The sequence below is a fragment of the Puntigrus tetrazona genome, chromosome 23 (genome assembly GCF_018831695.1).
Source record: "Puntigrus tetrazona isolate hp1 chromosome 23, ASM1883169v1, whole genome shotgun sequence".
Taxonomy (NCBI): Eukaryota; Metazoa; Chordata; class Actinopteri; order Cypriniformes; family Cyprinidae; genus Puntigrus; species Puntigrus tetrazona.
The window spans coordinates 15,372,354-15,392,410 of record NC_056721.1 but is presented as its reverse complement, the minus strand read 5'-3'; the positions used below and the strand labels follow the sequence as shown (position 1 = coordinate 15,392,410).

The following is a 20,057-nucleotide window of genomic DNA, read 5'->3' as shown; positions in this document are numbered from 1 at the left end:
AGATGGCCGAGTTGGGTGAGTCTTTTCTTTGTGGCGTTCTGAGGAGCGCAGGGTTGAGCGGCATCATGCTGGGGTGGATGGTAAGGTGCTTAAGCAGCTGGCGGTGTTTTGTGTAGCTTGTGCAAACTGCAGAGCTAATTGTTTGTTTATCTTCCTCCGGCACAGAAACTGGCATCTGGGCTCTCGCCCCACAGTAGCTGCTGTGTGACTGTCAAGTTTGGCAAACTTTAGTGATGAAGCAAGCGGAGTGTGAACTGTAGTTACGATCGAAAGAGTCGCTACAGCAGAATACGGATGCGGATGAATCACTGTGTTCTCTCTTGTACAGAGGACAACTGTAAAGAGTTTCTGTTTGCATTTCCTCTTACGGCAGTGAAAATGAGGTCAACACTCAGATTTATCAGAGATCAATGTTCAAATTCTATATTTTTCATGATTTTTATATTTACCGTAATGATTTAATGCAGTTGAGGGTTACATTTTAGTCACCTTTGTTTGACGAGTGAGGTTCATGTACAGGATCGATACGGCTTATAAATCATTGTGTATTTCAGGCGATAACGTTTTAAATGCGCTTGTTTTTGAGTTTGGAATTATGAGATTTCTATGATACAGTGTCTTACTTTACATATATTGTAGATAATCATAATCACAATCATAATCAGAAGATGAATCAATTGTTAAATTGATTAATGAATTGTTTTATGATGAATTGCTTGTATTACTCGTTTGGATAAACGTGTGCTAAATTACATTTTCTTTCTTTTGCGCCCTCAGAGTCCAGATTTTCAAATAGCTGTGTCAATGATTTGAATGAATTTCAAAAGATTTTCACTTATGACTGCTTTTGTGGTTCTGGGTCACATAGTGAACAATTCATCAATCCTTGGAATCATTTTTGTTATTCATTTTATTAGGGTATCCACGGTACCATTTTTATTCATTACAATATAAAACAATACCTGTCTCTGTTTCAATTTCTTCATGACTTTAATGTTTTTATTGCAAGTATTTGGGAGGTACAAGGGTTAGTGATTAAAACCTATACCTAAAAGGCTTTTCAAATGGCATATTCCCAAGGCAATTCCTGTAAAAAATAATATATTATCAGTGAAGTACACAAAACGAGTATTTTTCCTCTAGTAATTTATTAATCATCGTCCTGTGTGCCTTTGGCAGGTACCACGAGGCAGCCTCGCGAAGGGGAGGTTCCAGGAGTGGACTATAATTTCATCAGCGTGGGGGAGTTTCGTGTGCTGGAGGAGAGCGGCCTGCTACTGGAGAGTGGAACGTATGACGGTACGAAACCGTGTGTAGGAGCTCTGAGAGTCAAGGATCATTTCTTGTGGGCATGTTATACAGATACTTGTTGAAAACTAGATATATTTGCAAAAGGAACTAGTAGCGTTTGCAAGATAACTCATAGGGTAATGCATTCCGCATCTTGTTTTCTATCTACTGTGCACGAGAATCAACATGTGAATCCACACTACAATGTAAAGATGAATAAGACCAATTCAGCATGCAAGAGCTACAAAGCTCTACTTAATGTAAATGTAATATAAATTACAAGGGGAATAAGCTGACTGGTTGGATTCAGAGGTTGCATTGACAGCTCAGAAACGTCCCTTAATATGATATTTCACGCAAAAACGATTATTCAATAAACTGAATTCACTTCTTTATGTCTTTTCCAAACCAGTATGACTTTATTGAACTATGCTTTTAAGGTTATAAATGATCTACGAAACAAAGTTGGGATGGAGCCTGTATAGTTTTCATGCTGAATTAATTGCAGATGAAAAAGCAGTGGAATTTCAATACAAGCTCTGTAACTAGGTCATCTCAGTTGATGCTGAACATTGGTTTCCTTCACTCTTAGAGTATTGCTTTCAAAGTCTTTAGATTATCTTCGCAAAAAAAACGAATGTGGGCTACATTACTGTGTAGTTGCAGCATCGGTTGCTGACTCACCACGTTTTTATGTTAATTAAGGGAGACAAGTGTGCTGGATGTTTGTGCTGCATACTTTTTTATTTGGCATATACCTCCTCTGCTGACTTGAAATAGTTCAGAGCAGAGGGCGTTCACCTTGTGTGATTCATACCGTCTCTGTAACATGCCTAAAGGATCTCAAGGTCTGAGTTATTGATGTCGCAGCCTCAAAGCCAGCGAGTTCCTCACTGATGAACCCAGTAAATGCTTGGAGAAGTCCTAGCCTTTGGCCGTGTGGGAAGGAGGTGGGTTTGGTTAATGATCACCCGATGAGTCACTAAGTGCCCTTTTTTTTTTTTTTTTTTTAAATGGGAAGTTGTTTCCAGGGTGAAGGAGTAAATCTGTCCGATGTGCATGTCACAGTGGGTGACTTTTACTGGGGCCTTTCCATCTACATGAAATATCTTGACTTTTGGGGTTTTAGCTTGAAGGATAATTTCACACTCACCAATTCTGGTTAGTGATTTCTTGTCTGCCCATGACATCTGGCAAGAAAGTCGTTACATGCTGCACAAGGATCCGATGCCTGAAACCAGCATGATTTATTATTTATAATAGTGGACTTGTTTGCAGTTTGGTTTAAAATATGCATCCTATGCACCTGTAAGGCAATATATTGATTTGTTCGTTCTGTTATATATTTGAATAGAATTTAATTATATATTTAAATAAATATACACATCTGTTTAAAAGATAGGACTCTAAAAGATAGGATTTTTAATGAAATTAAGCAAATTAAAAAGTGCACTAAAGCAAAAGTGACTTCTTTTTTTTTTTTTTTTTTTTTTTTTTTTTTTTTACTATTTTTCTTTTCAATAAATGCCATACTTTTGAGTTTTGATTCATCCCATATTTAAAAAAAAAAATGTATTGCAGTTTTGAGCACCAAATCAGCATGTTAGCATGTTTCTGAAGATTACTGAAAATTCAGCTATCTCATCAGAGGAATGAATTACATTTTAAAATATATTAAAGGGAAATTATTTTAATTTACAATAATATTTCACTGTTTTACTGTATTTGATCAAATAGAAACTTGGTGAAAAGTTAATAATATAAAGTAATGTGATTACATATTTTTAGGATATAATATATTATAAGAAAGAAACACCCCTTTTACTGAGTAACTTGACTTTGACCATAAACATTTCTTAAACTAATATTTGATTTTGTTTGTGGTGGTCTCTATATTTCTGATAAAATCATATTTTTGTGGACACGTTCCTGCTCCGTTATTGTTAACTGTTGGTTTGGATGAGCAGACTGTGGCGTGCTGAACTTTATCTCCTTAAAAGCAGAGGAAGAAATTCTGTCCTTGTATTGTGTGAAACAGGAAGTCCATTTTGAGGCTTTATGTGCTTTCCAGTGGCACACACCATTCACAAGTCTTGTACACCTGTATAAATTCAGGGCCAAGCTGAAGAACAAACCCTCAAGTTAAAGATAATGCTATCTGTATGCAATAGACAGTGGTTTTATGTGTTCTCCAGAGTTGAGTTTTGCTGTTTTCAGGCCAAGGAAATAATTGACCAGTTTTTCAGCATGCCCGGAGCATGATGTAATCAATGGTAACTGGTTACGCTCGAGTTTTATGGTGTAAACTCTGTGTCCTTTTTGAATGCTTCACTGGGCCGTTGTCTTACAACAGTGATTAAAAATAATGAGAACTTGCGTCTGAATCCCTTGAGAAAAATCTCCTACATGTGTCCTTGCTTTTGTAATGACTGCTTCAGTGTTGAATATTGAAGGACGGCCACCTCAGAGTGATACAGATAGACAATGTTTATAAACCAGAACACGTCTGCCCACAATTCCAGGAGAAGTGAGCGATGACGACAGTTACGGCAATCACCTTTTCTCTCTGACATGTTTCTGGAGGGATCATTTAGATCAGTGGTTCTCCACCTCCAAGGCTCTAGGAATTTCCAGTTGTTCATGATTTATTGGATAAGGATTTTTGAGGATTTTTTTTTGAGCTTGGCATTACTAGAAAATTGTGTATTCATCCAAAAAATGGGAGTTATTTGATTTTTAATGATTTACATTGCTTTTTTTTTTGTTCTAGAAGTCAAATCATAAAAAAAGATGAGAACCCTGGTTCTTCAAAGAAAAAAGCTGGCATCAGCAGTTGTGGGTCATTAATATTTACTGCAGTTCATTGAAATTAAAAAGAATGTATTACACTGATTAAAAGTAACAGAAAATACATTTCTAATGTTGCAAAATTGCATTGCAAGGCAACAGTTATAAGCATTTTAAAATAGACGTTTTACTATATATCTGACCAAATAAATGCAGCTTTGGCAGGCAAAGAAAAAGACATCCGTAAATAGCTTGCTTTTTATTTGTTTTGGCTATAACAGTACAGTAAGATTCTATCTATAATAATCAATCATTTGTAAGAATATATATATTCATCTTTGCACAACTTTGAAAAAAATAAAAATAAAACTGTTCAATAAATAGCTCAGGTCCATAAATAATACTAACAGATCAAACTGATTTTAATACTGTATTGGTAAATGCTAAAATTAACTTAATAAGTTAGTATTTTTAGTGTTAGTAGTAACTAAGGTTAACAAATGGAACCTTATAGTAAAGCGTTAAAATTTTGACTGGTTTTGTGTAAATTTAAATCATTTTAAGTCTTCTCAAGGACCCTTTAGAAGCACTACTAATTTTGATCTCTCCTCAGGATGCATTTAATCATTAATGATGTCCACAGAACTGCTTGGGAGCCCTTCTCATCTCCAGTAGAGAGCGCGAGCCCTTTTCTGTTCGCGAAGATGCAGAATCAAGAGCATTGAACAACAGCATCCCCACTGCCCACAACAATATCCCCAGCATCCCGCAGTAGGATCCAAAAGGCTTTGAGCGATGCGGTTTTCCATCTGTCCATACTTCAGCAGTCTGCTCAGTGTCCCACACAAAGAAACTCAAGGCTTTGAAGTACTTTTCCCAAGTGAAACTTTTCCTTCAGCGTATTGCATTGTAAAATAGAAACGGTGACCACAAACCAAAGAATCAAGTTCATATTTGAGGGTTTTTTTCTCGTTTTATATATAGTCAAGTTATAGTCCCAAAAATAGTAAAAGGATACTTCACTGTTTAAGATTCTGTACGAAGCTTAGCAGATGCTGACTAAACTGCAGGTTTTGATTGGTATTTTTGGTGCAGTGATGTATAAATTGCACTGCAGCTTGGCCCGAGTGGGTAAAGGTTATAGATGAGTCAACTCGCATTTCATTTAAGTTTAAGGGTGTGAGGCTGTATGTGCTTGTGTGGGTGAGAGTGTGTGTGTGTGTGTGTGTGTGTGTGTAAACATCATTCAGAGAAAATTTCAGTAGCAAGTCTGTATCTGTTGCGCTCATTGATCGTCATGGGTGAATTGTCGTCCTCCATTAGTTCATCGGGGACGCGGGAGCAGGCATGGTGTTATTTATTTGACACGAAACACTCAAATGTTAAATAACTACCTGCTAGCAGCCCGTCTCTTTCCTCCTGTATGCCATTCAGTGTGCAATGGTGAAAGGAAGATGGTTTCAAATCATCGCCGTTCCTCTGACAGCGCCGAGCCGTCTCCCACAGATTAATGCTGAGAAATATCATCTCAGACCCCGGTGGACAACCCTCCCTCCTTCGTGCTGTGTTTTTTTTTTATGGCCGTTAATCAAGGATGACGCAGTGCGCTGTTTATGAGCGATCCATCATGCTGTGGCCGCTGTTTGACAGGGGACCCTAGAGGCTGTGACACGGCGTGATTATGCCCATGATTTGATCACACTTTTCTACTGTGCTGCGTGCGCAGGTATAATCACCACGTTTCCTGAAAACCTTGTCTTACAGTGCCTTACCGAATTAGGGGAAATTGCAGGGTGAGAATGTTAAAGCAAGGTTAATCAGCTCTTAAAGGGATAGTTCACCCAAACATGAAAATTCTGTTGTCAATTACTCACCCTCATGTTAAACCCATAAAACCTTCGGGACAAAAAGGAAGAAATTTTTGATTAAAGCTTTCTGACCCTGCATTGATAACAACTACCATCTTCAAGGCCCAGAAAGGTAGTCAGGACATCATTAAAATAGTCCATGTAGTTCAACTGTAATTTTATGAAACTCTGAGAATACTTTTTGTTGCCAAAGAAAACATTCAAACAAAAATTCTTTCTCTTGCCTGTCAGAATTTGACACGTATTCAGACTACCATAATGCAATTCGAAAAAATATATTTAACTGTATATTAAACAATGTAGTAAAATATTTTATTAATTGCACTTTTATAAGTTTTATGGCAGGGAGAAGTTTCAAATGTTGATTAGAATAGTTCAAGCAAACACAGAGGAATCGCAGAGAATCATATTTTTACCATTTTTACCACATCTTGGAGGAAATTGTAAGAGTAGTGCTGCATGCTAGTGCACAGTTAGCATAAGTTTTTGTATTTATCATAAAGAATTGGCTTATAGACGTAATTTGTTCAGTAATGGTTACAGTAATATTGGTTCCTCTGTATGTATTCAGTTTTTGGACAACCCTGGTCTGTTTTGTGCTGTAAATTCAAAAAGGTTATTGCTGAGCATATGATTTTAGTACTTTCACAATGGCAGAAGTGCATGTGTGAGAACCATTAAATAAGCAGAACACCATTACATGTTTCTTTAAAAACGATCTAGTTGAAGTGCTTCTTACCTTGGTTTGCAACCCTAAAACATTTTCAGAAACTATCAGTTGATATGCCAAAGGGGTCAAATTCACAGCTAGTCGTTTATGGTAAGACACAACCATTAAAACTGCAGAGGGAGTCTCTGCCTACAGTGCAGAGTGTGTAACCTGATACTCATCCCACGGACTGCTGGGATACCGCTTGTATGGAGTGTCCACAGTGCAGTTATGTTAGATAATAGATCCTTTTATTTCTACTTACCACTGCATAACTGCGTTCTCGAAAGCCCTTTACCATTTTGGACACTTCACTTATTCCAGTCACGTAGCTTTCTATGCATTTATGAAATCAGGAGAGGACACTCAGCAGAACTGTTTAGAGTAAGCAGGTTTATTTCATGCATGGCCTAGTGCCTGTTGATGGAGATGATAACGGCTGTTGACAGTGCACACTTCTGTTAAAGCACTGTCCATCTGCTGTGCAGCCACGTGAAGTCCACAGCAAGTGATTGTGTTGCAGACTACTGAGATAACATGTTCCCAATAGATACAGTAGGGTCCAAAAGTCTAAGCCCATATTAAAATCTGTGATTCAGCGTCTTATTTAAACTTGAAATAAACAGGAACTTCTAGAGTTTTTAATATATAGAGACATAATATCACTAAGGTAATAAAAACTGTGAAGTACCATTACGATTTTAAAGTCTGCTATTAATATATTTTAAAATTTAATTTATTCCTGTGATGGCAAAGCTGAACATCATTACTCCAGTCTTCAGTAGGACACATGATCCTTCAGAAATCATTCTGATATGGTGCACAAAAGTATTTTTTATTACTAATCAGTGTTAGTTGTGCTGCTTCATATTGTTAGAAATAAATAAATACTTAGCAAGAATACATTAAATGAGCTTTTTTCCAGATTCTTTAATGTAAATAACATTTACATTAAACAAATGTGAAAAAAAGTGATTGTTTGGCTAGTTTCGTCTTTAGTGTCACTTTTGATTGATTTAATGCATTCTTACTGAATTTTAAATATAAATGATTAATATTATTAATAATTGATCGATTGATCTTTTTAACGAAAAGAACAGAAACGAAATGGTATAAAATGGGGGGTATTCTAAATAAACATTTCAACCCCAACTGTATATAAATATTTATTCGTCAAATGCATCATTTAATGTGAAGTCTCTCATTCCCTTATCATCAAGTTAAAGTTAACACTGTAAATAATAGGACTGCATAGACACATTTGGCTGTTAGGCGTAACACCCACAGCTGAACGTGAATTATTAACACAATAAAGATGTAATTAATTCAAATGAACAGTTTCTTATAGGAATACATCAAAGAGAAGTCTGTGTGGGGATTTTTTTAAAGCCATATTTATTTTTGTGAAGTCTAATGATGCAACATGTCAAACGAAAGCGTAAATAACTTAATGAAGTCTTTAGAGTTCTGTGCTTAAGGTTGCAGTCAGCCAGTGATGTTTTAAAGGGGCATCGTTTTCTGTTTCTGCCACTGTTTTCGTTTGCCATCTTACAAGCAGTAAAACCCATCTGCTCTTCGTTTTAAAGCAATTAAAGCAACTCTCTTTTTCAGTTTCATGTCCGATGTGTCTATAATGTGACAGCGCATGTAAGATGGAGTAAATCGCGATAGCAAACTCAGTCACGTCTTCCCAAATCTCGTGTGACAAATGAATCAATAATGTACTTTATCGCCCTGTCCTCGCTTTGATGTTTTTGTCGACAAAGTAGGTCAGCAAGCGCAGTTTCCCATACGTTGTACTGATACCATTCTCACCCCAAGAAGTTCATCCAGATGAGACAGGACAGTAAAGCTTATAAGATAGACCTCCTGCCTCTCTAGGATGTAGAAGCCACCACACAGCTAGTCTTAATCTCTAGTGGAAGACTTTTGCCAATAAATAACAATAAAGTGCCAGAGTGCTGCGTCTTGCTCCAGAGGAGCGCTGCGGGGAGCCAAGCTGCAGTGTTGACAAACAACAAACAAGACTTATAGCCTTACTGAAAAGCGTCAGGCAGTAGGATATATTGTGGGTTCAATGTCGTTACAGTTTCTGTTCTGCAAGATCAGCGACTGGCCAAGCCTCGAAAACGCAGCGCTATTGGAGCACGCTTCAAAACGCCTACAGACTAAATATGAAATAAGTTTTCTTAGATGTATCTGTCTATTTTCTAATAGACTCTATCGCCATCAAATCTTTCAAACTACTTTAAACTTTAAACAACCTCAAACTGAACACTTTCTAATGTCAAGCTTTTAAAACTTTTTTTTTTTACTTTCTGGCTTTCCCAAGTCAACTTCAAAGATTGTTTTTGAACTTTACTAATCTCGCTTTAGTTAAACATTAAACATTAAAATTATTTTATAAAGTATTTTTGAGATTATTTATTTTTATTACGTTAATAGAGGTATGTATCGACTTAATATGGAAGTCAGTTTCTGCCATGGAAAAAATAATTTTGACTTTTGTCCCTGTAAAACATAATTGTGAGCAACTTGCAGTTATGATATATATATATATATATATATATATATATATATATATATATATATATATATATATATATATATATATATTGTGTTAATTAGCTGTATTTTTTTCTTCATATGTTTTTGTTTAATTCTGATGCATTTTCCACAAATGTCTGCAGAAAATAAAAAAAAATAAAAATTCTATTTTACTGTATCTTTGATTAATTTTTTATTCTTTTTTTTATAGGTAATTACTATGGCACTCCAAAGCCTCCAGCAGAGCCCAGCCCAGTGCAGCCTGACCTGGTGGACCAGGTTCTGTTTGACGAGGAGTTTGACGCAGAGGTCCAGCGCAAACGCACCACGTCTGTCAGCAAAATGGACAGAAAAGACAGCGCAGCTCCTGAGGAAGAGGAGGAGGATGAGAGACCACCCATGGTCAACGGGCTCACAGGTGAGACTGGGAAAGTGTGCATTGATTAAGTGAGTTGGTAAGGGTTCTGAAAGTAATGCATGTTGGTGCAGAATTACAACGTACTGCATATTTACCTTAGCATACATTATATGGAAAAAAAATTTAAAATCTATATTGTACAAATGCAACTCAGTAGAGTTGGCTAAAATTGCATATAAATGTGCAAAGATGTTAATTACCATTTAGCTAATTATCGTTAGCTTAACTACTGTCTATTGTTCTGAAGCACGATTTTTGTTTATTTTCGGGGCAATTTATATATTAGTATTTTAAATATTTACATATATATATTTTTTTAATTGACAAAGTTTATCTATTAATATATTTATGTATTAAGATTGTGTGTGTTTTGATGTGTAGCTAGCTACTTTTTCCAAAATAATATTTTAAGTGGTGTTTAAATACTAAATACTAAATTATGACTAGCCTATAGTTTGGCATGCTAGTTTCAAAGTTTCTCTAACCGTGTGATTCACTTTATTGGCAGCTTGCCTGCTAGGCTTTCATTGTAAGTGTATTACTGTAAATGTGTTTTTACTTCATTTCTGCAAGCTGTGCGACTTTACTTTTTGTGATAATTGACAAGAGGGCACAGATGCTGTCAATAGAGCTGAAGTTGTTATGGGCAGATTTGATTGTGTTCCCTGTGAGAGCAATATGAAGAGCTTTACAGGAAGGGGTCCTTGGATGTGCAGCCAGTTGTATAAAGAGGGCATAGTACTGTAGAGCCCCATGGTGCTAAAGGATGGTGCGACTAGTGTATTGTTTTCCACAAATGCTGCTTCCTCTCACGCAGGAAGTCAATTATCCTCTTATGAATGCACCAGTACAAGCTGTTTAGTAAAGCTTGCCTTTAAGCTATAATGAAATTGTAAATGCATGTAGACTATATCCACAAAAATTGACAGCAATTTAAAATTTAATTGCGATTGGCGACTTCAGTTTGATTCGTTATAATGGGTATCGGCCCAACACATTAGCCAACCTTTAATGTTGAGTCCAACATTTATTCATTATTCAACCACAGCATGAGCAGGAGTGTCTGATTTGCAGGTAATGACCATCATGAATCAATTCTTTTTGATGAACCGCATAGAAAGACTCACAAAACCCAAGCTCAAGAACTTTTAACGATTCGAATGAGACTTCAGAATCATTCAAAGAGAGTTTACAGTTGATTCCCATTCCCTCACTGAATCGTGTCATCTTCTGTCGTCTTTGATTCAGACTTATAAACAAATAACCGTAACTGTGATGTTATTTCACTACGGCGTATTCAGCGTATAGGCTACATTTTGAACATATTCTTGTTCATTTTAACATTTATTTTTACGTTTAGTTACCTCAGAATGTGATTTAACCAGCTGCAGGAGTCTTAGGCTGTCTAAGCTGTTTCAGAAACTTGAGCAGTAGTTGAGCTTTTAAAGTAGGCCAAAAGCACAGTCAGTCAGAGTTTTTTTAGTGATTATCCAGTGGCATAAATAGACCATATTGAGCTCAGAATGAATGAGCTTATGGCTGGTATCACTTCAAGTAATGAGCATGTTAAAGAGGCTGCTGTTTGCTGTGAGGCATAAAAGTGTCTCTGCACACCACAGAGTAACTGCTGTGACTCTACCTATATCTGACTGTTGTGTACCAGCCCCTGCACTCTGTCTTCTACCTTCTCATTAAAAAGATACCTCAGGCTTATTATTAGTCTTTTACAGTCATTTCGGTTCTACGTTAATGACTACATTTGAACCAGCCCACTGCCATCCTAAAGTACACTCCTGTCACCACCCACCTAGGGCTGGGTTCATGTAGCTGTAGAAGTGTAGATAATTTTTTTTTATTGTTATTAGAAGCTGTACTAGTCTTTTTTTAACTGTAACTTAATGGCGTGACACTTAAAGTCAGTGAACCGGAAGTTTGTGACTGATTTTACTTTACGTACTGCAGAGAGAAACCAAATATTAAATGAGGAACATAAGGGGAATGTAGAGGAAGTTTTTTTTTTTTTTTTGACTGAGAATTCATTGGATGAAGTAAAGTAGGCGTTTCATTCAGAAATGAACACCAACAGTTGGAGGGTTAATGCAATGCTCATGCCATAGCCTTCAAACTGACATCGTCAAAGACGGCCTGTCATTTTAGAAGGGAGGAGCATTTTCAGAGTTGAATGAAAAGATTATGAAGTGGATTAAATTACACAGAATACAAAGTTTGCCACAGAAATAGCAATGTGAGCTAACAAAATGTATGGAGACGTGTCCATTCTCTTTTAAACTGACGTGATGCACTAGGTTGAGTTGAGTTTCTAAACTACTGTTTGGGGCAGATTTAAGAAAAATTAACAAATAAATAAATCTACACATTGGAATGATTTCTGAAAGATCATGTGATACTTTGCTATTACATTTAAATAAATTAAAATATATTAATTATCATTAGTTAATTATAAAAGATGATGTTATTTAAATAAATACATCCTTGTTGAGAATAAGAGGTCTCGTTCAGAAACATTAAAAAAATCTTACCAGACCAAAATTTATAACGTTTAAGATTGTGTGTATAAATATAGACATTTTGAATTTAATTCTGTGATTTCATTGGAACGGAGAGTGGCCATGCATAGCCTAGCCCTTATATCACTCCAGCATACTGAAAATCCAAAATATTGCCTGAGAAATAGCTACAAGAAATAAATCAATTTTAAAAATGCATACTTTTTTTTTATTTTTTTTTTTAGATTTCTAGCTCTTGATTTTAACCCACTTCATGGAACGGTATTTTTTTAAGGAAGGCTTCTGGGGAGCTTGGTTGGGGTTCAACTGCATCGTGCTGAAAGTAGGTAGGATTTACTGATGCTCCCTGCACAGCAAGTTTTCTTTCCCATAAATCAATGGGATACGGCACAGTGAACACCTTCAGATTATTCACATGCAGTGATAGTGAGCTTGGGGAAGAGACTGCCACAAAAAGATTATATTCACAGCACATTAACCCACTGCAGTTTCTACTACTGTTCTGTTTGTGTTAGTATGATTGATCACCACCAGAGCTGATACCCTATCCCGCAGTATCTGGCTTCCTTATGCTATTTGCCCCTTCAGAATACATATCATTTAAACGCTTTCACCTAGAATTAATAATGTGAAAAAGTTTATTTGGGCTTTAAGTTTTCGATTCAAGCTTCAATAAACATGAGCTATTTTTCAGGGTCACTGGAGGAAATCCCAATTTTTTCACCACTGGGGCCAAAAGAGGTTTCTGGATGCACTGGGGGAGGCTTTGTTGGCTGTGTTTGTCTCTAGTTGGACAAGATGCCTCACAGCTGTCCTCCATTATGATTGGATAGAGCTTTGTAAACTCTCTGGCACATCTGAAAGGACGAGATGCAAATGGCAACAGTATCTAACTGAATTTGCCAAGTGCAAACTGAGACTATTTTGCAACCATAAGTGCGTTTGTGTTTTATATTCGCGTTGCTAAAACGGCTAGTCTTGCCTTTGCAGTGAGGTAATAATGTTTGCCTTTACATGCTTAAGGCCAGTTGTTATAGGTATGGCCTCAGACTATTTAATTTACTCTCTTTATAGTCTCTCACTAAAATAACTGTGTGGAAAGGCTCAGATGCAAGGCCTGAATGGCTGTTTTTTTCCATGTGGAAGCAAACCTTCACCATTAGGTTTGACCAAACACAACATCTCGTTCTACTTTCAACACTCAGTCTGCAGCATATTGTTTTCATCTATTCTCTTTACGCTATTTCCTGTGACCACACAAGTACCACATTCTCCCTTCTGTTTATCATGTAGCTCAGCGTCTTCCTTCATTCGGCCACAAGCTTCTTACGATTCGCTTTTGAATGGTGTAGCTTATGTTCCTGGCTGTATCATGAATGGTGCCGCCATGGTTACGGCGGAGGAACAAGAAGTGCTGATTCATCTGCCACACATGCTGGTGTCCCAGCTGCAGACTCGAATCATTCCGATGAACGGGCTTCAATCAGGACTGTGTCAGCAAAAGCATATCAAGCTGTTTAATGACAGCATATACTTTTTCCATCATCTCGCCTCCTGTATACATGCTCTGTTCAACCAGTATATCCAGAAACAGGCATGGGATCCTTTGTCAGCCATATTAATGACATCTATTTTTTAATATGTATTAAGCTATTTTATGTGTTTAATATGTAGTGTTTATGCTTCTATACTGTATATAAGTATAGCTTCTATCTGTTTGGTTTAGAGAGACAAAAACTTATAATGTAAATATAAAGATGCGCACACACACAATTACTTTACAGACACACAAACACACACACACACACACACACACACACACACACACACACACATATATATATATAATTGTAAAATGATTAATCAATAAAATGATTAACCTACAAAATAGTTTTGCATAATATGAATATATATATTTAATATAATTTATATTTTAAATAATATATAAACAACATAATTTTCTGAAATATATATATGCGCATGTATATATACACTAAAGCCACTATATTGTGTGTTTGTGTAATAAATATATATATTTTTGATCAATTCAATACATCCCTTCTAAAGAAAAGTATTACATTTTTAGATATAGAATTATATTTATGTATAAATAAAAATGTAAAAAAGCCTGTTCATTTTGTGATTGTGTGATGGTATCAACCCCGTGACTACAGTAGCATGGTGTTTTTTATTGTAAAACGCGTGCTCTGGAGTAAACAGTAAGACAACTGGCTCTTTAAACTAAAGCATGTAACATTTGAGTGTTCATTTTTTCCCCTCTTATACTATCTCTGCCTGTATTCTGATGCGCAAGCAGACTGTCTGTCTCACTCACGTGCTTATTTGCGTATGTGACACACATCAGCTTCACGGAAGCATCGTCCGGCTCTGGCCCTGCCCGAGAGGCGGCTCTCTGAACATCAGTACTGGCATGCAAATCCAGTGGCTCGTGTTGTCTGCCTTCTTTCTCTCTCTCGGTTTTTTCTCTCGCTCTGTTTTTCTTCGTCTCTCGAGAAGGTTGGAAAGTTTGTTCTGCAGTGCTAGAGAGAGTTAAAGTATGTATTACTCCCCATTCCTGTGTGTTCTCCCCACCTCTTTCTCAAAGTCTCACTGGCTTTTTGCTCTTTCCACTCACAGAACACAAGGAGGGACCGGAGTGGAGGAAAGCTGTGCCCAGCTACACGCAGTCCAGCAGCAACATGGACTTCCGCAACTGGAACACGCTGCCACGTGACGAGAGCCAGGAGCCTCTGCCCAAGAACTGGGAGATGGCCTATACGGAGACAGGCATGGTCTACTTTATAGAGTAAGTCCTGATCGCCAAGTAGGACATTTGCTTGGATCTACTACGTTACTGTCAGATTTTAGGGTTTGGCATTCGCATTGTTTATTTGACAGAAATGTTGTTCCAGGAATTGGTTCGTTGCAAGTGGTTAATTGTTTACGTATTTATCGATTCATTTTAATGTTTTAAATAGCACTTTTTTTTCAGTTGTTTAATTCTACATCTTCAAATGATAAATAAGCAGAGATAAGCAAAATCTGTTCTATTGTGCCCCTTGAATGCAGTGCAGATTACTGCTGCTCTTATTTGGGCAACAGAATGGGGAGAAAATTATAAACACATGTAATTTAGAAATGGGCCACTGAATGGAAGATGATTTTTCATGTCAGTGCAATTTGCAGATTTGCAATTTGATTTGCTTGATTGTCAGTTTTGTGTAGCGGTTATTTTATTTTATTTTATTTTTTTCAACAAAAATACATTTAAGTAAAAGTCCAAAGCAAAAATTTATTTGCAAAAGTTCGAAAACACACTTCAATTTAAGCTTAAATAAATGCTGTTGTTTTCAAATGTCACGACAATACCTGACAAAAGAAGCATGGTTCCCGCAATATTTAGTAGCACAATACAAGAAAACGTTCGGAAATGTTTCAGAAATCTGCATATTAGATTGATTTCTGAAGGACAATTAATCAAGTGAAGACTGGGTTAATGATGCTTAAAATTCAGCTTTGCATCACAGGAATGAATATTATTTTAAAATATATTAAAATAAAAAAACATATATTTTACTTTTTCATAATATTTCACAGCATTAGTATATTTTTAATCAAATAAATGCTTCCTCGGAGACCATTAGAACATTTTATATATTAAGGACCCCAAACTTCTGCAAGTATGTTGTTTAATTATACGGTTGTTTAAGTATAAAGACACTGTCGGCTGCTTCACCGTTCTTGGCCTCGTGCGACACTAAAGTGTCCGTCGGATACACACAAATGATTTTTGGCGGCAACAGAATGTCATCCAGGTTTTTTTCACCTACTGTTTAACGTATACTATGTATACTACTGACTTCAATATACCGTATGGAAGGAAAGTTTGTGAAAGATATAACAAAGAACAGTATGAGGCTCCATCTTTCCTACATTCATTTCTCTTATGATTTTCTATAACCGAGCCCAGATGTAGACACCAGCTAAAGGCTCGCTCAGAAAAACAGGAACTCCTGCAGGTACTCCTGCAAACACATCAAGCTCGAGAGACCGCTGGGAATTGAAACTGCTCTTCTCCTGCATGCTGACGATGAGGCTAGCTTACAGTTTTGCCAGCCTCTTCCTTTCAGTGTCCATTACCTGTGCTTGTGGCCACAGCTCTTAACCAAGCATCTCTGCTGTCCACACAGAGGAAGAGAGAGCCAGCGAATCAATACTTCATTCTCCGAACAATGCAAACAATCGGCTAAATGGAGCCTTCCCAGCGGGCCTCGCTTCCACACGCGTGCCTGCCTGCATGAGTCTCGAAGGACGAGCTGCACCTTGTCATGAATATTTCAGATTTTAAACACGTTTGCTTTTTGGAGTCATCTCCTCTACTCAACAGAGACAATTAAAGTGGTTTTCGGAAAGGCTTATGTTTTAATGTGCTGAGTTGCATCTTTTTATTTCTTTAAATTATACAAATGTAATGATATGTATATAGTGTGTGTGTGTGTGTGTGTGTATGTATATATATATATACACACACACAGTTAGTGCGGTCAAATTATTATTTGCATCCAAAATAGGTGTTTATGTAATTGGGGTGTGTGTGTGTGTGTGTGTATGTATGTGTGTGTCGCTTTTAACAACACAGATTGTGTCAAAGCACTGAACAGTATCAAATAGGAGAATAGAGTGATAGTAATGTGTAATGACAGGGTTAAATACTTTTTTATTAAATGCAGAGATGGTCTCTGTAATCAAATCAACAACAATCGCTAGAAATTAGGTGTCATTCTCAACACAATTAAATACACATACATTATTTTACATTGTTTTAAAACATATTTGTCATATAATTTTAATATATATTTCTTATATATATATATAAAGCTTCTTTAAAATCCACTCACATTGCTTTGTTAATAAGTTCTAACGAGAATTACAAAATAATTCTTAAATGATCTCCGTTTTTTTTTTACCCCTAAATGTAAAAAAAAAACAAAAACATTTTAATTACATTTTTATTTACACAAATATTTAATTATTAATCTGTCGCATCAAAAACCTTTAATTGGAAGAAAATTTTAAATAAATGAGATTCACTTATAATCTGTGCTTAAGTATGCTTATTTATTGTTATCATTTTGCCATTTCTTTTTTTACCATCAAGTGTACAAATGGTTAAAAATCATTGCTTTGAAAATATTTTGCCATTGGGTTTCAGCAATCATTGAGCACATGTATTGATTGATTGTCATTTTGCATTGTTACAGTGAGTCTTACACTGTTAAACCACAGACGCTTTCCAGTAGAGTGATGCTCAATTCTTAAAAAGGCCTCATTCTCGTTCAGGTGTTTGTTTACTAATGCTTCTTTCCCTCTCTGTGTAGTCATAATACCAAGACCACGACCTGGCTCGACCCACGACTGGCGAAGAAAGCCAAGCCTCCTGAAAAATGCGAGGATGGAGGTAAGACCGAGCTGCTTCATGAATCACACATAAGAGTAAACAGAGCCGAGCTGAGCCGTGAGACATTAGCCTGCCTCCCTCCGTCCCGCTTGACTAATGGCTCACAGGAGACATGCTGAGAGCCCATCAGAGTGTCATCTCGCACAAGCTATCCTGCACGCACGTCCGTGTCAGGCTGGTGGCTCCTCACACCTCTCACATCACAGGGAAAGATAACAAGTCATTTTCCGTACAGCTTACTAATACCCGCTCTCCCCGCGTTTCCTCGCCGCTCAGCCTTCTGATCTCCTCTCTTCCCAAACACGCGTGGAAATCCTGCCAGACTTCTTGACCTACCTGGTGTTTGGCTTCTCAGAAATTCGCCGTCAGAAAATCAGACACCCTGCTGTCAAGCACATGGGTGATTTGCATCTGTTCTAGCTGTCTCTGATATGCCTGTCTGATTCTCCGCAGAGCTTCCATATGGCTGGGAGAAGATTGAGGACCCGCAGTATGGGACTTATTATGTGGAGTGAGTATGCTCATATCATTTATCGTCTGGTAAGAATGATGGATGGCACACTTTTGTCCACAGCATCTTGGTTTGCAGTACATTTAAAGTGTTCCTTTATATTCACTTGCCTTTTTCTTTTACTTTTTTCACTGTTGTGAAAATGATTTATGGTTTGTTTGTTTAAAAATATTTTAAAATGTAGTTGGACCAAAATTCTGTATATCATATTGCATTAATATATTATATTATTTAGTTTGGTTTGGTTTAGTTTAGTTTTTAGTTTACTTTATGATTTAGTTTGATTTATATTAATATAATACTTTTTAATGAATGATCCGGGCACAAAGCATTGCCATTTGCTAAGGCATTCAGAACCGTTTTTTTCTTTAAATTCACGCACATTGCTATTCTAGATTTATTAGCCATATAACAATTTTAAAAAATACACAAAATGTCTAGTTTCTGAACACCTGACTGTTTTAGAAATACATAGTTCATTAATATTTTTCTGATGTAGATGGCTGATCAGTGTGGCCTATCGATCATCATGCTAGCCGGATTTGCTCATTTTCTGCTCTCAGAGCATTGTGGGATATTGAAGCAGTTGACAGGACAGAGAATCGAGGGCTTTCTGAAGCGGATGCACGATCTGATTTTGATGGCATTTATTTTGTATAAGGTCAATCCCCGCTGTGCCAGGATATTTATGCAAGGAAGTCAACACAACATTGTTTTATTTTTGATTTAAATATGGCTTGGCACAGTGCCTCATTATTCTCTGCCTGAATTATCAAAACGGGGAAGTTCAGCAGTCAGATAAGAGCACTCAGTCTCTCTCTCTCTGTGGATTGGGTGGATAAGTCTCAGCATGAGTCACCCACAGCAAAAGCACAAACAGTACCTTTCTTCTACAAATTCGCAGCACGCCGACTGGTTTTGTGAAGGATCCGAGGCTGTTAAAAGCCTTCCTGAGGTGCAGTCACGACCAGCAGGTACAACAGTTAAAGCCAAGTAACACAATGCAGACGAGCTGCTTTTTTCACTTTATGAGAACCTGTAGGGTGGGAGGGATAAAACAACACACTCCAGCACTGAGCCTGAACCTCTACAGAGGAAACGCATGTGCTGTGAAGCTTGTGTCTCTGGAAATGCTTGCCAAGGTAATATTGATTCATTTCGGCAGCTAACAAACAAGAAAACAAATGTGCCGGTTGTAGAGGAGAGTGTACGCGTGCAGCAATTACAGATGGGTTTGAAATATGCCTGTTCTGTGGCGCTTTTAATCAAGTGTGTTTTTGCCGTGCTATATGATCGTTTTAGTGGGTCATGAAAAGACAAAAGATGTATCAAGGTTTTTGCCTTATTTTTTAAACTAGAGCAGTTCTAAAGTCAGCATGAAATTTATCCTATTGACTTTCTCAGCGTACTCTCCTAGTTTTATTGCAAACTATTAATCTCTGCACAGGTTTTACAAAAGAATAAAATTGACTTTGTAATCTTCAGTCAGAATGTAGTAGCTTCTTCTGTAACAGCTTTTATTTTCCATGATGTTTAGGGATGTTAGCAAATAGCTAAAGCGTCGTCTTCTTTTCACCCTCCAATCAATTCATAATGAATAAAGAAGTCCTATTGTATTTTTAGTCACTTGTTTAATATCCTGCTTTAGTTGAATATGTCACATTTAATGAAATAAAAATGGTTCCCATTAACTTAAAAATATATATTTTCCAAGAATTTATCTAGTTTTTTTATTTCAAATTTCTAGCTAAATTTAGTTAGGCGTGTTTTAAAACTAGCAAAATATTGTAAATAAGGTCAGAAAATATACTTAAGATTCTACATTAAAAAATATTGGTCTTATCGATAGCTTACTTCTACTTAGAATCTTATTCTAAGGATTTTTATATTAAAATTATACTGAAATGCTACATTTCTTGCTTTCAAATACTGATAAAATAC

The 20,057-nt window shown here is 36.7% G+C and overlaps 1 protein-coding gene across 6 annotated transcripts in view; it reads left to right on the top strand.

The window, feature by feature from the left end:
- Positions 1-20,057, top strand: part of magi3a (membrane associated guanylate kinase, WW and PDZ domain containing 3a) — a 126,974-nt gene that overhangs the window by 81,980 nt on the left and 24,937 nt on the right. For all 6 annotated transcript variants that reach the window (XR_006247853.1, XM_043224960.1, XM_043224961.1 and 3 more), the window contains exons 3-7: positions 1,180-1,299; positions 9,413-9,619; positions 14,785-14,953; positions 17,526-17,605; positions 18,059-18,116. Coding sequence is in view for 5 of the 6 variants with exons in the window: in XM_043224960.1 (XP_043080895.1) it covers positions 1,180-1,299; positions 9,413-9,619; positions 14,785-14,953; positions 17,526-17,605; positions 18,059-18,116 (634 nt within the window). In the remaining variant the exon portion in view is untranslated. The remainder of the gene's footprint in view (positions 1-1,179; positions 1,300-9,412; positions 9,620-14,784; positions 14,954-17,525; positions 17,606-18,058; positions 18,117-20,057) is intronic.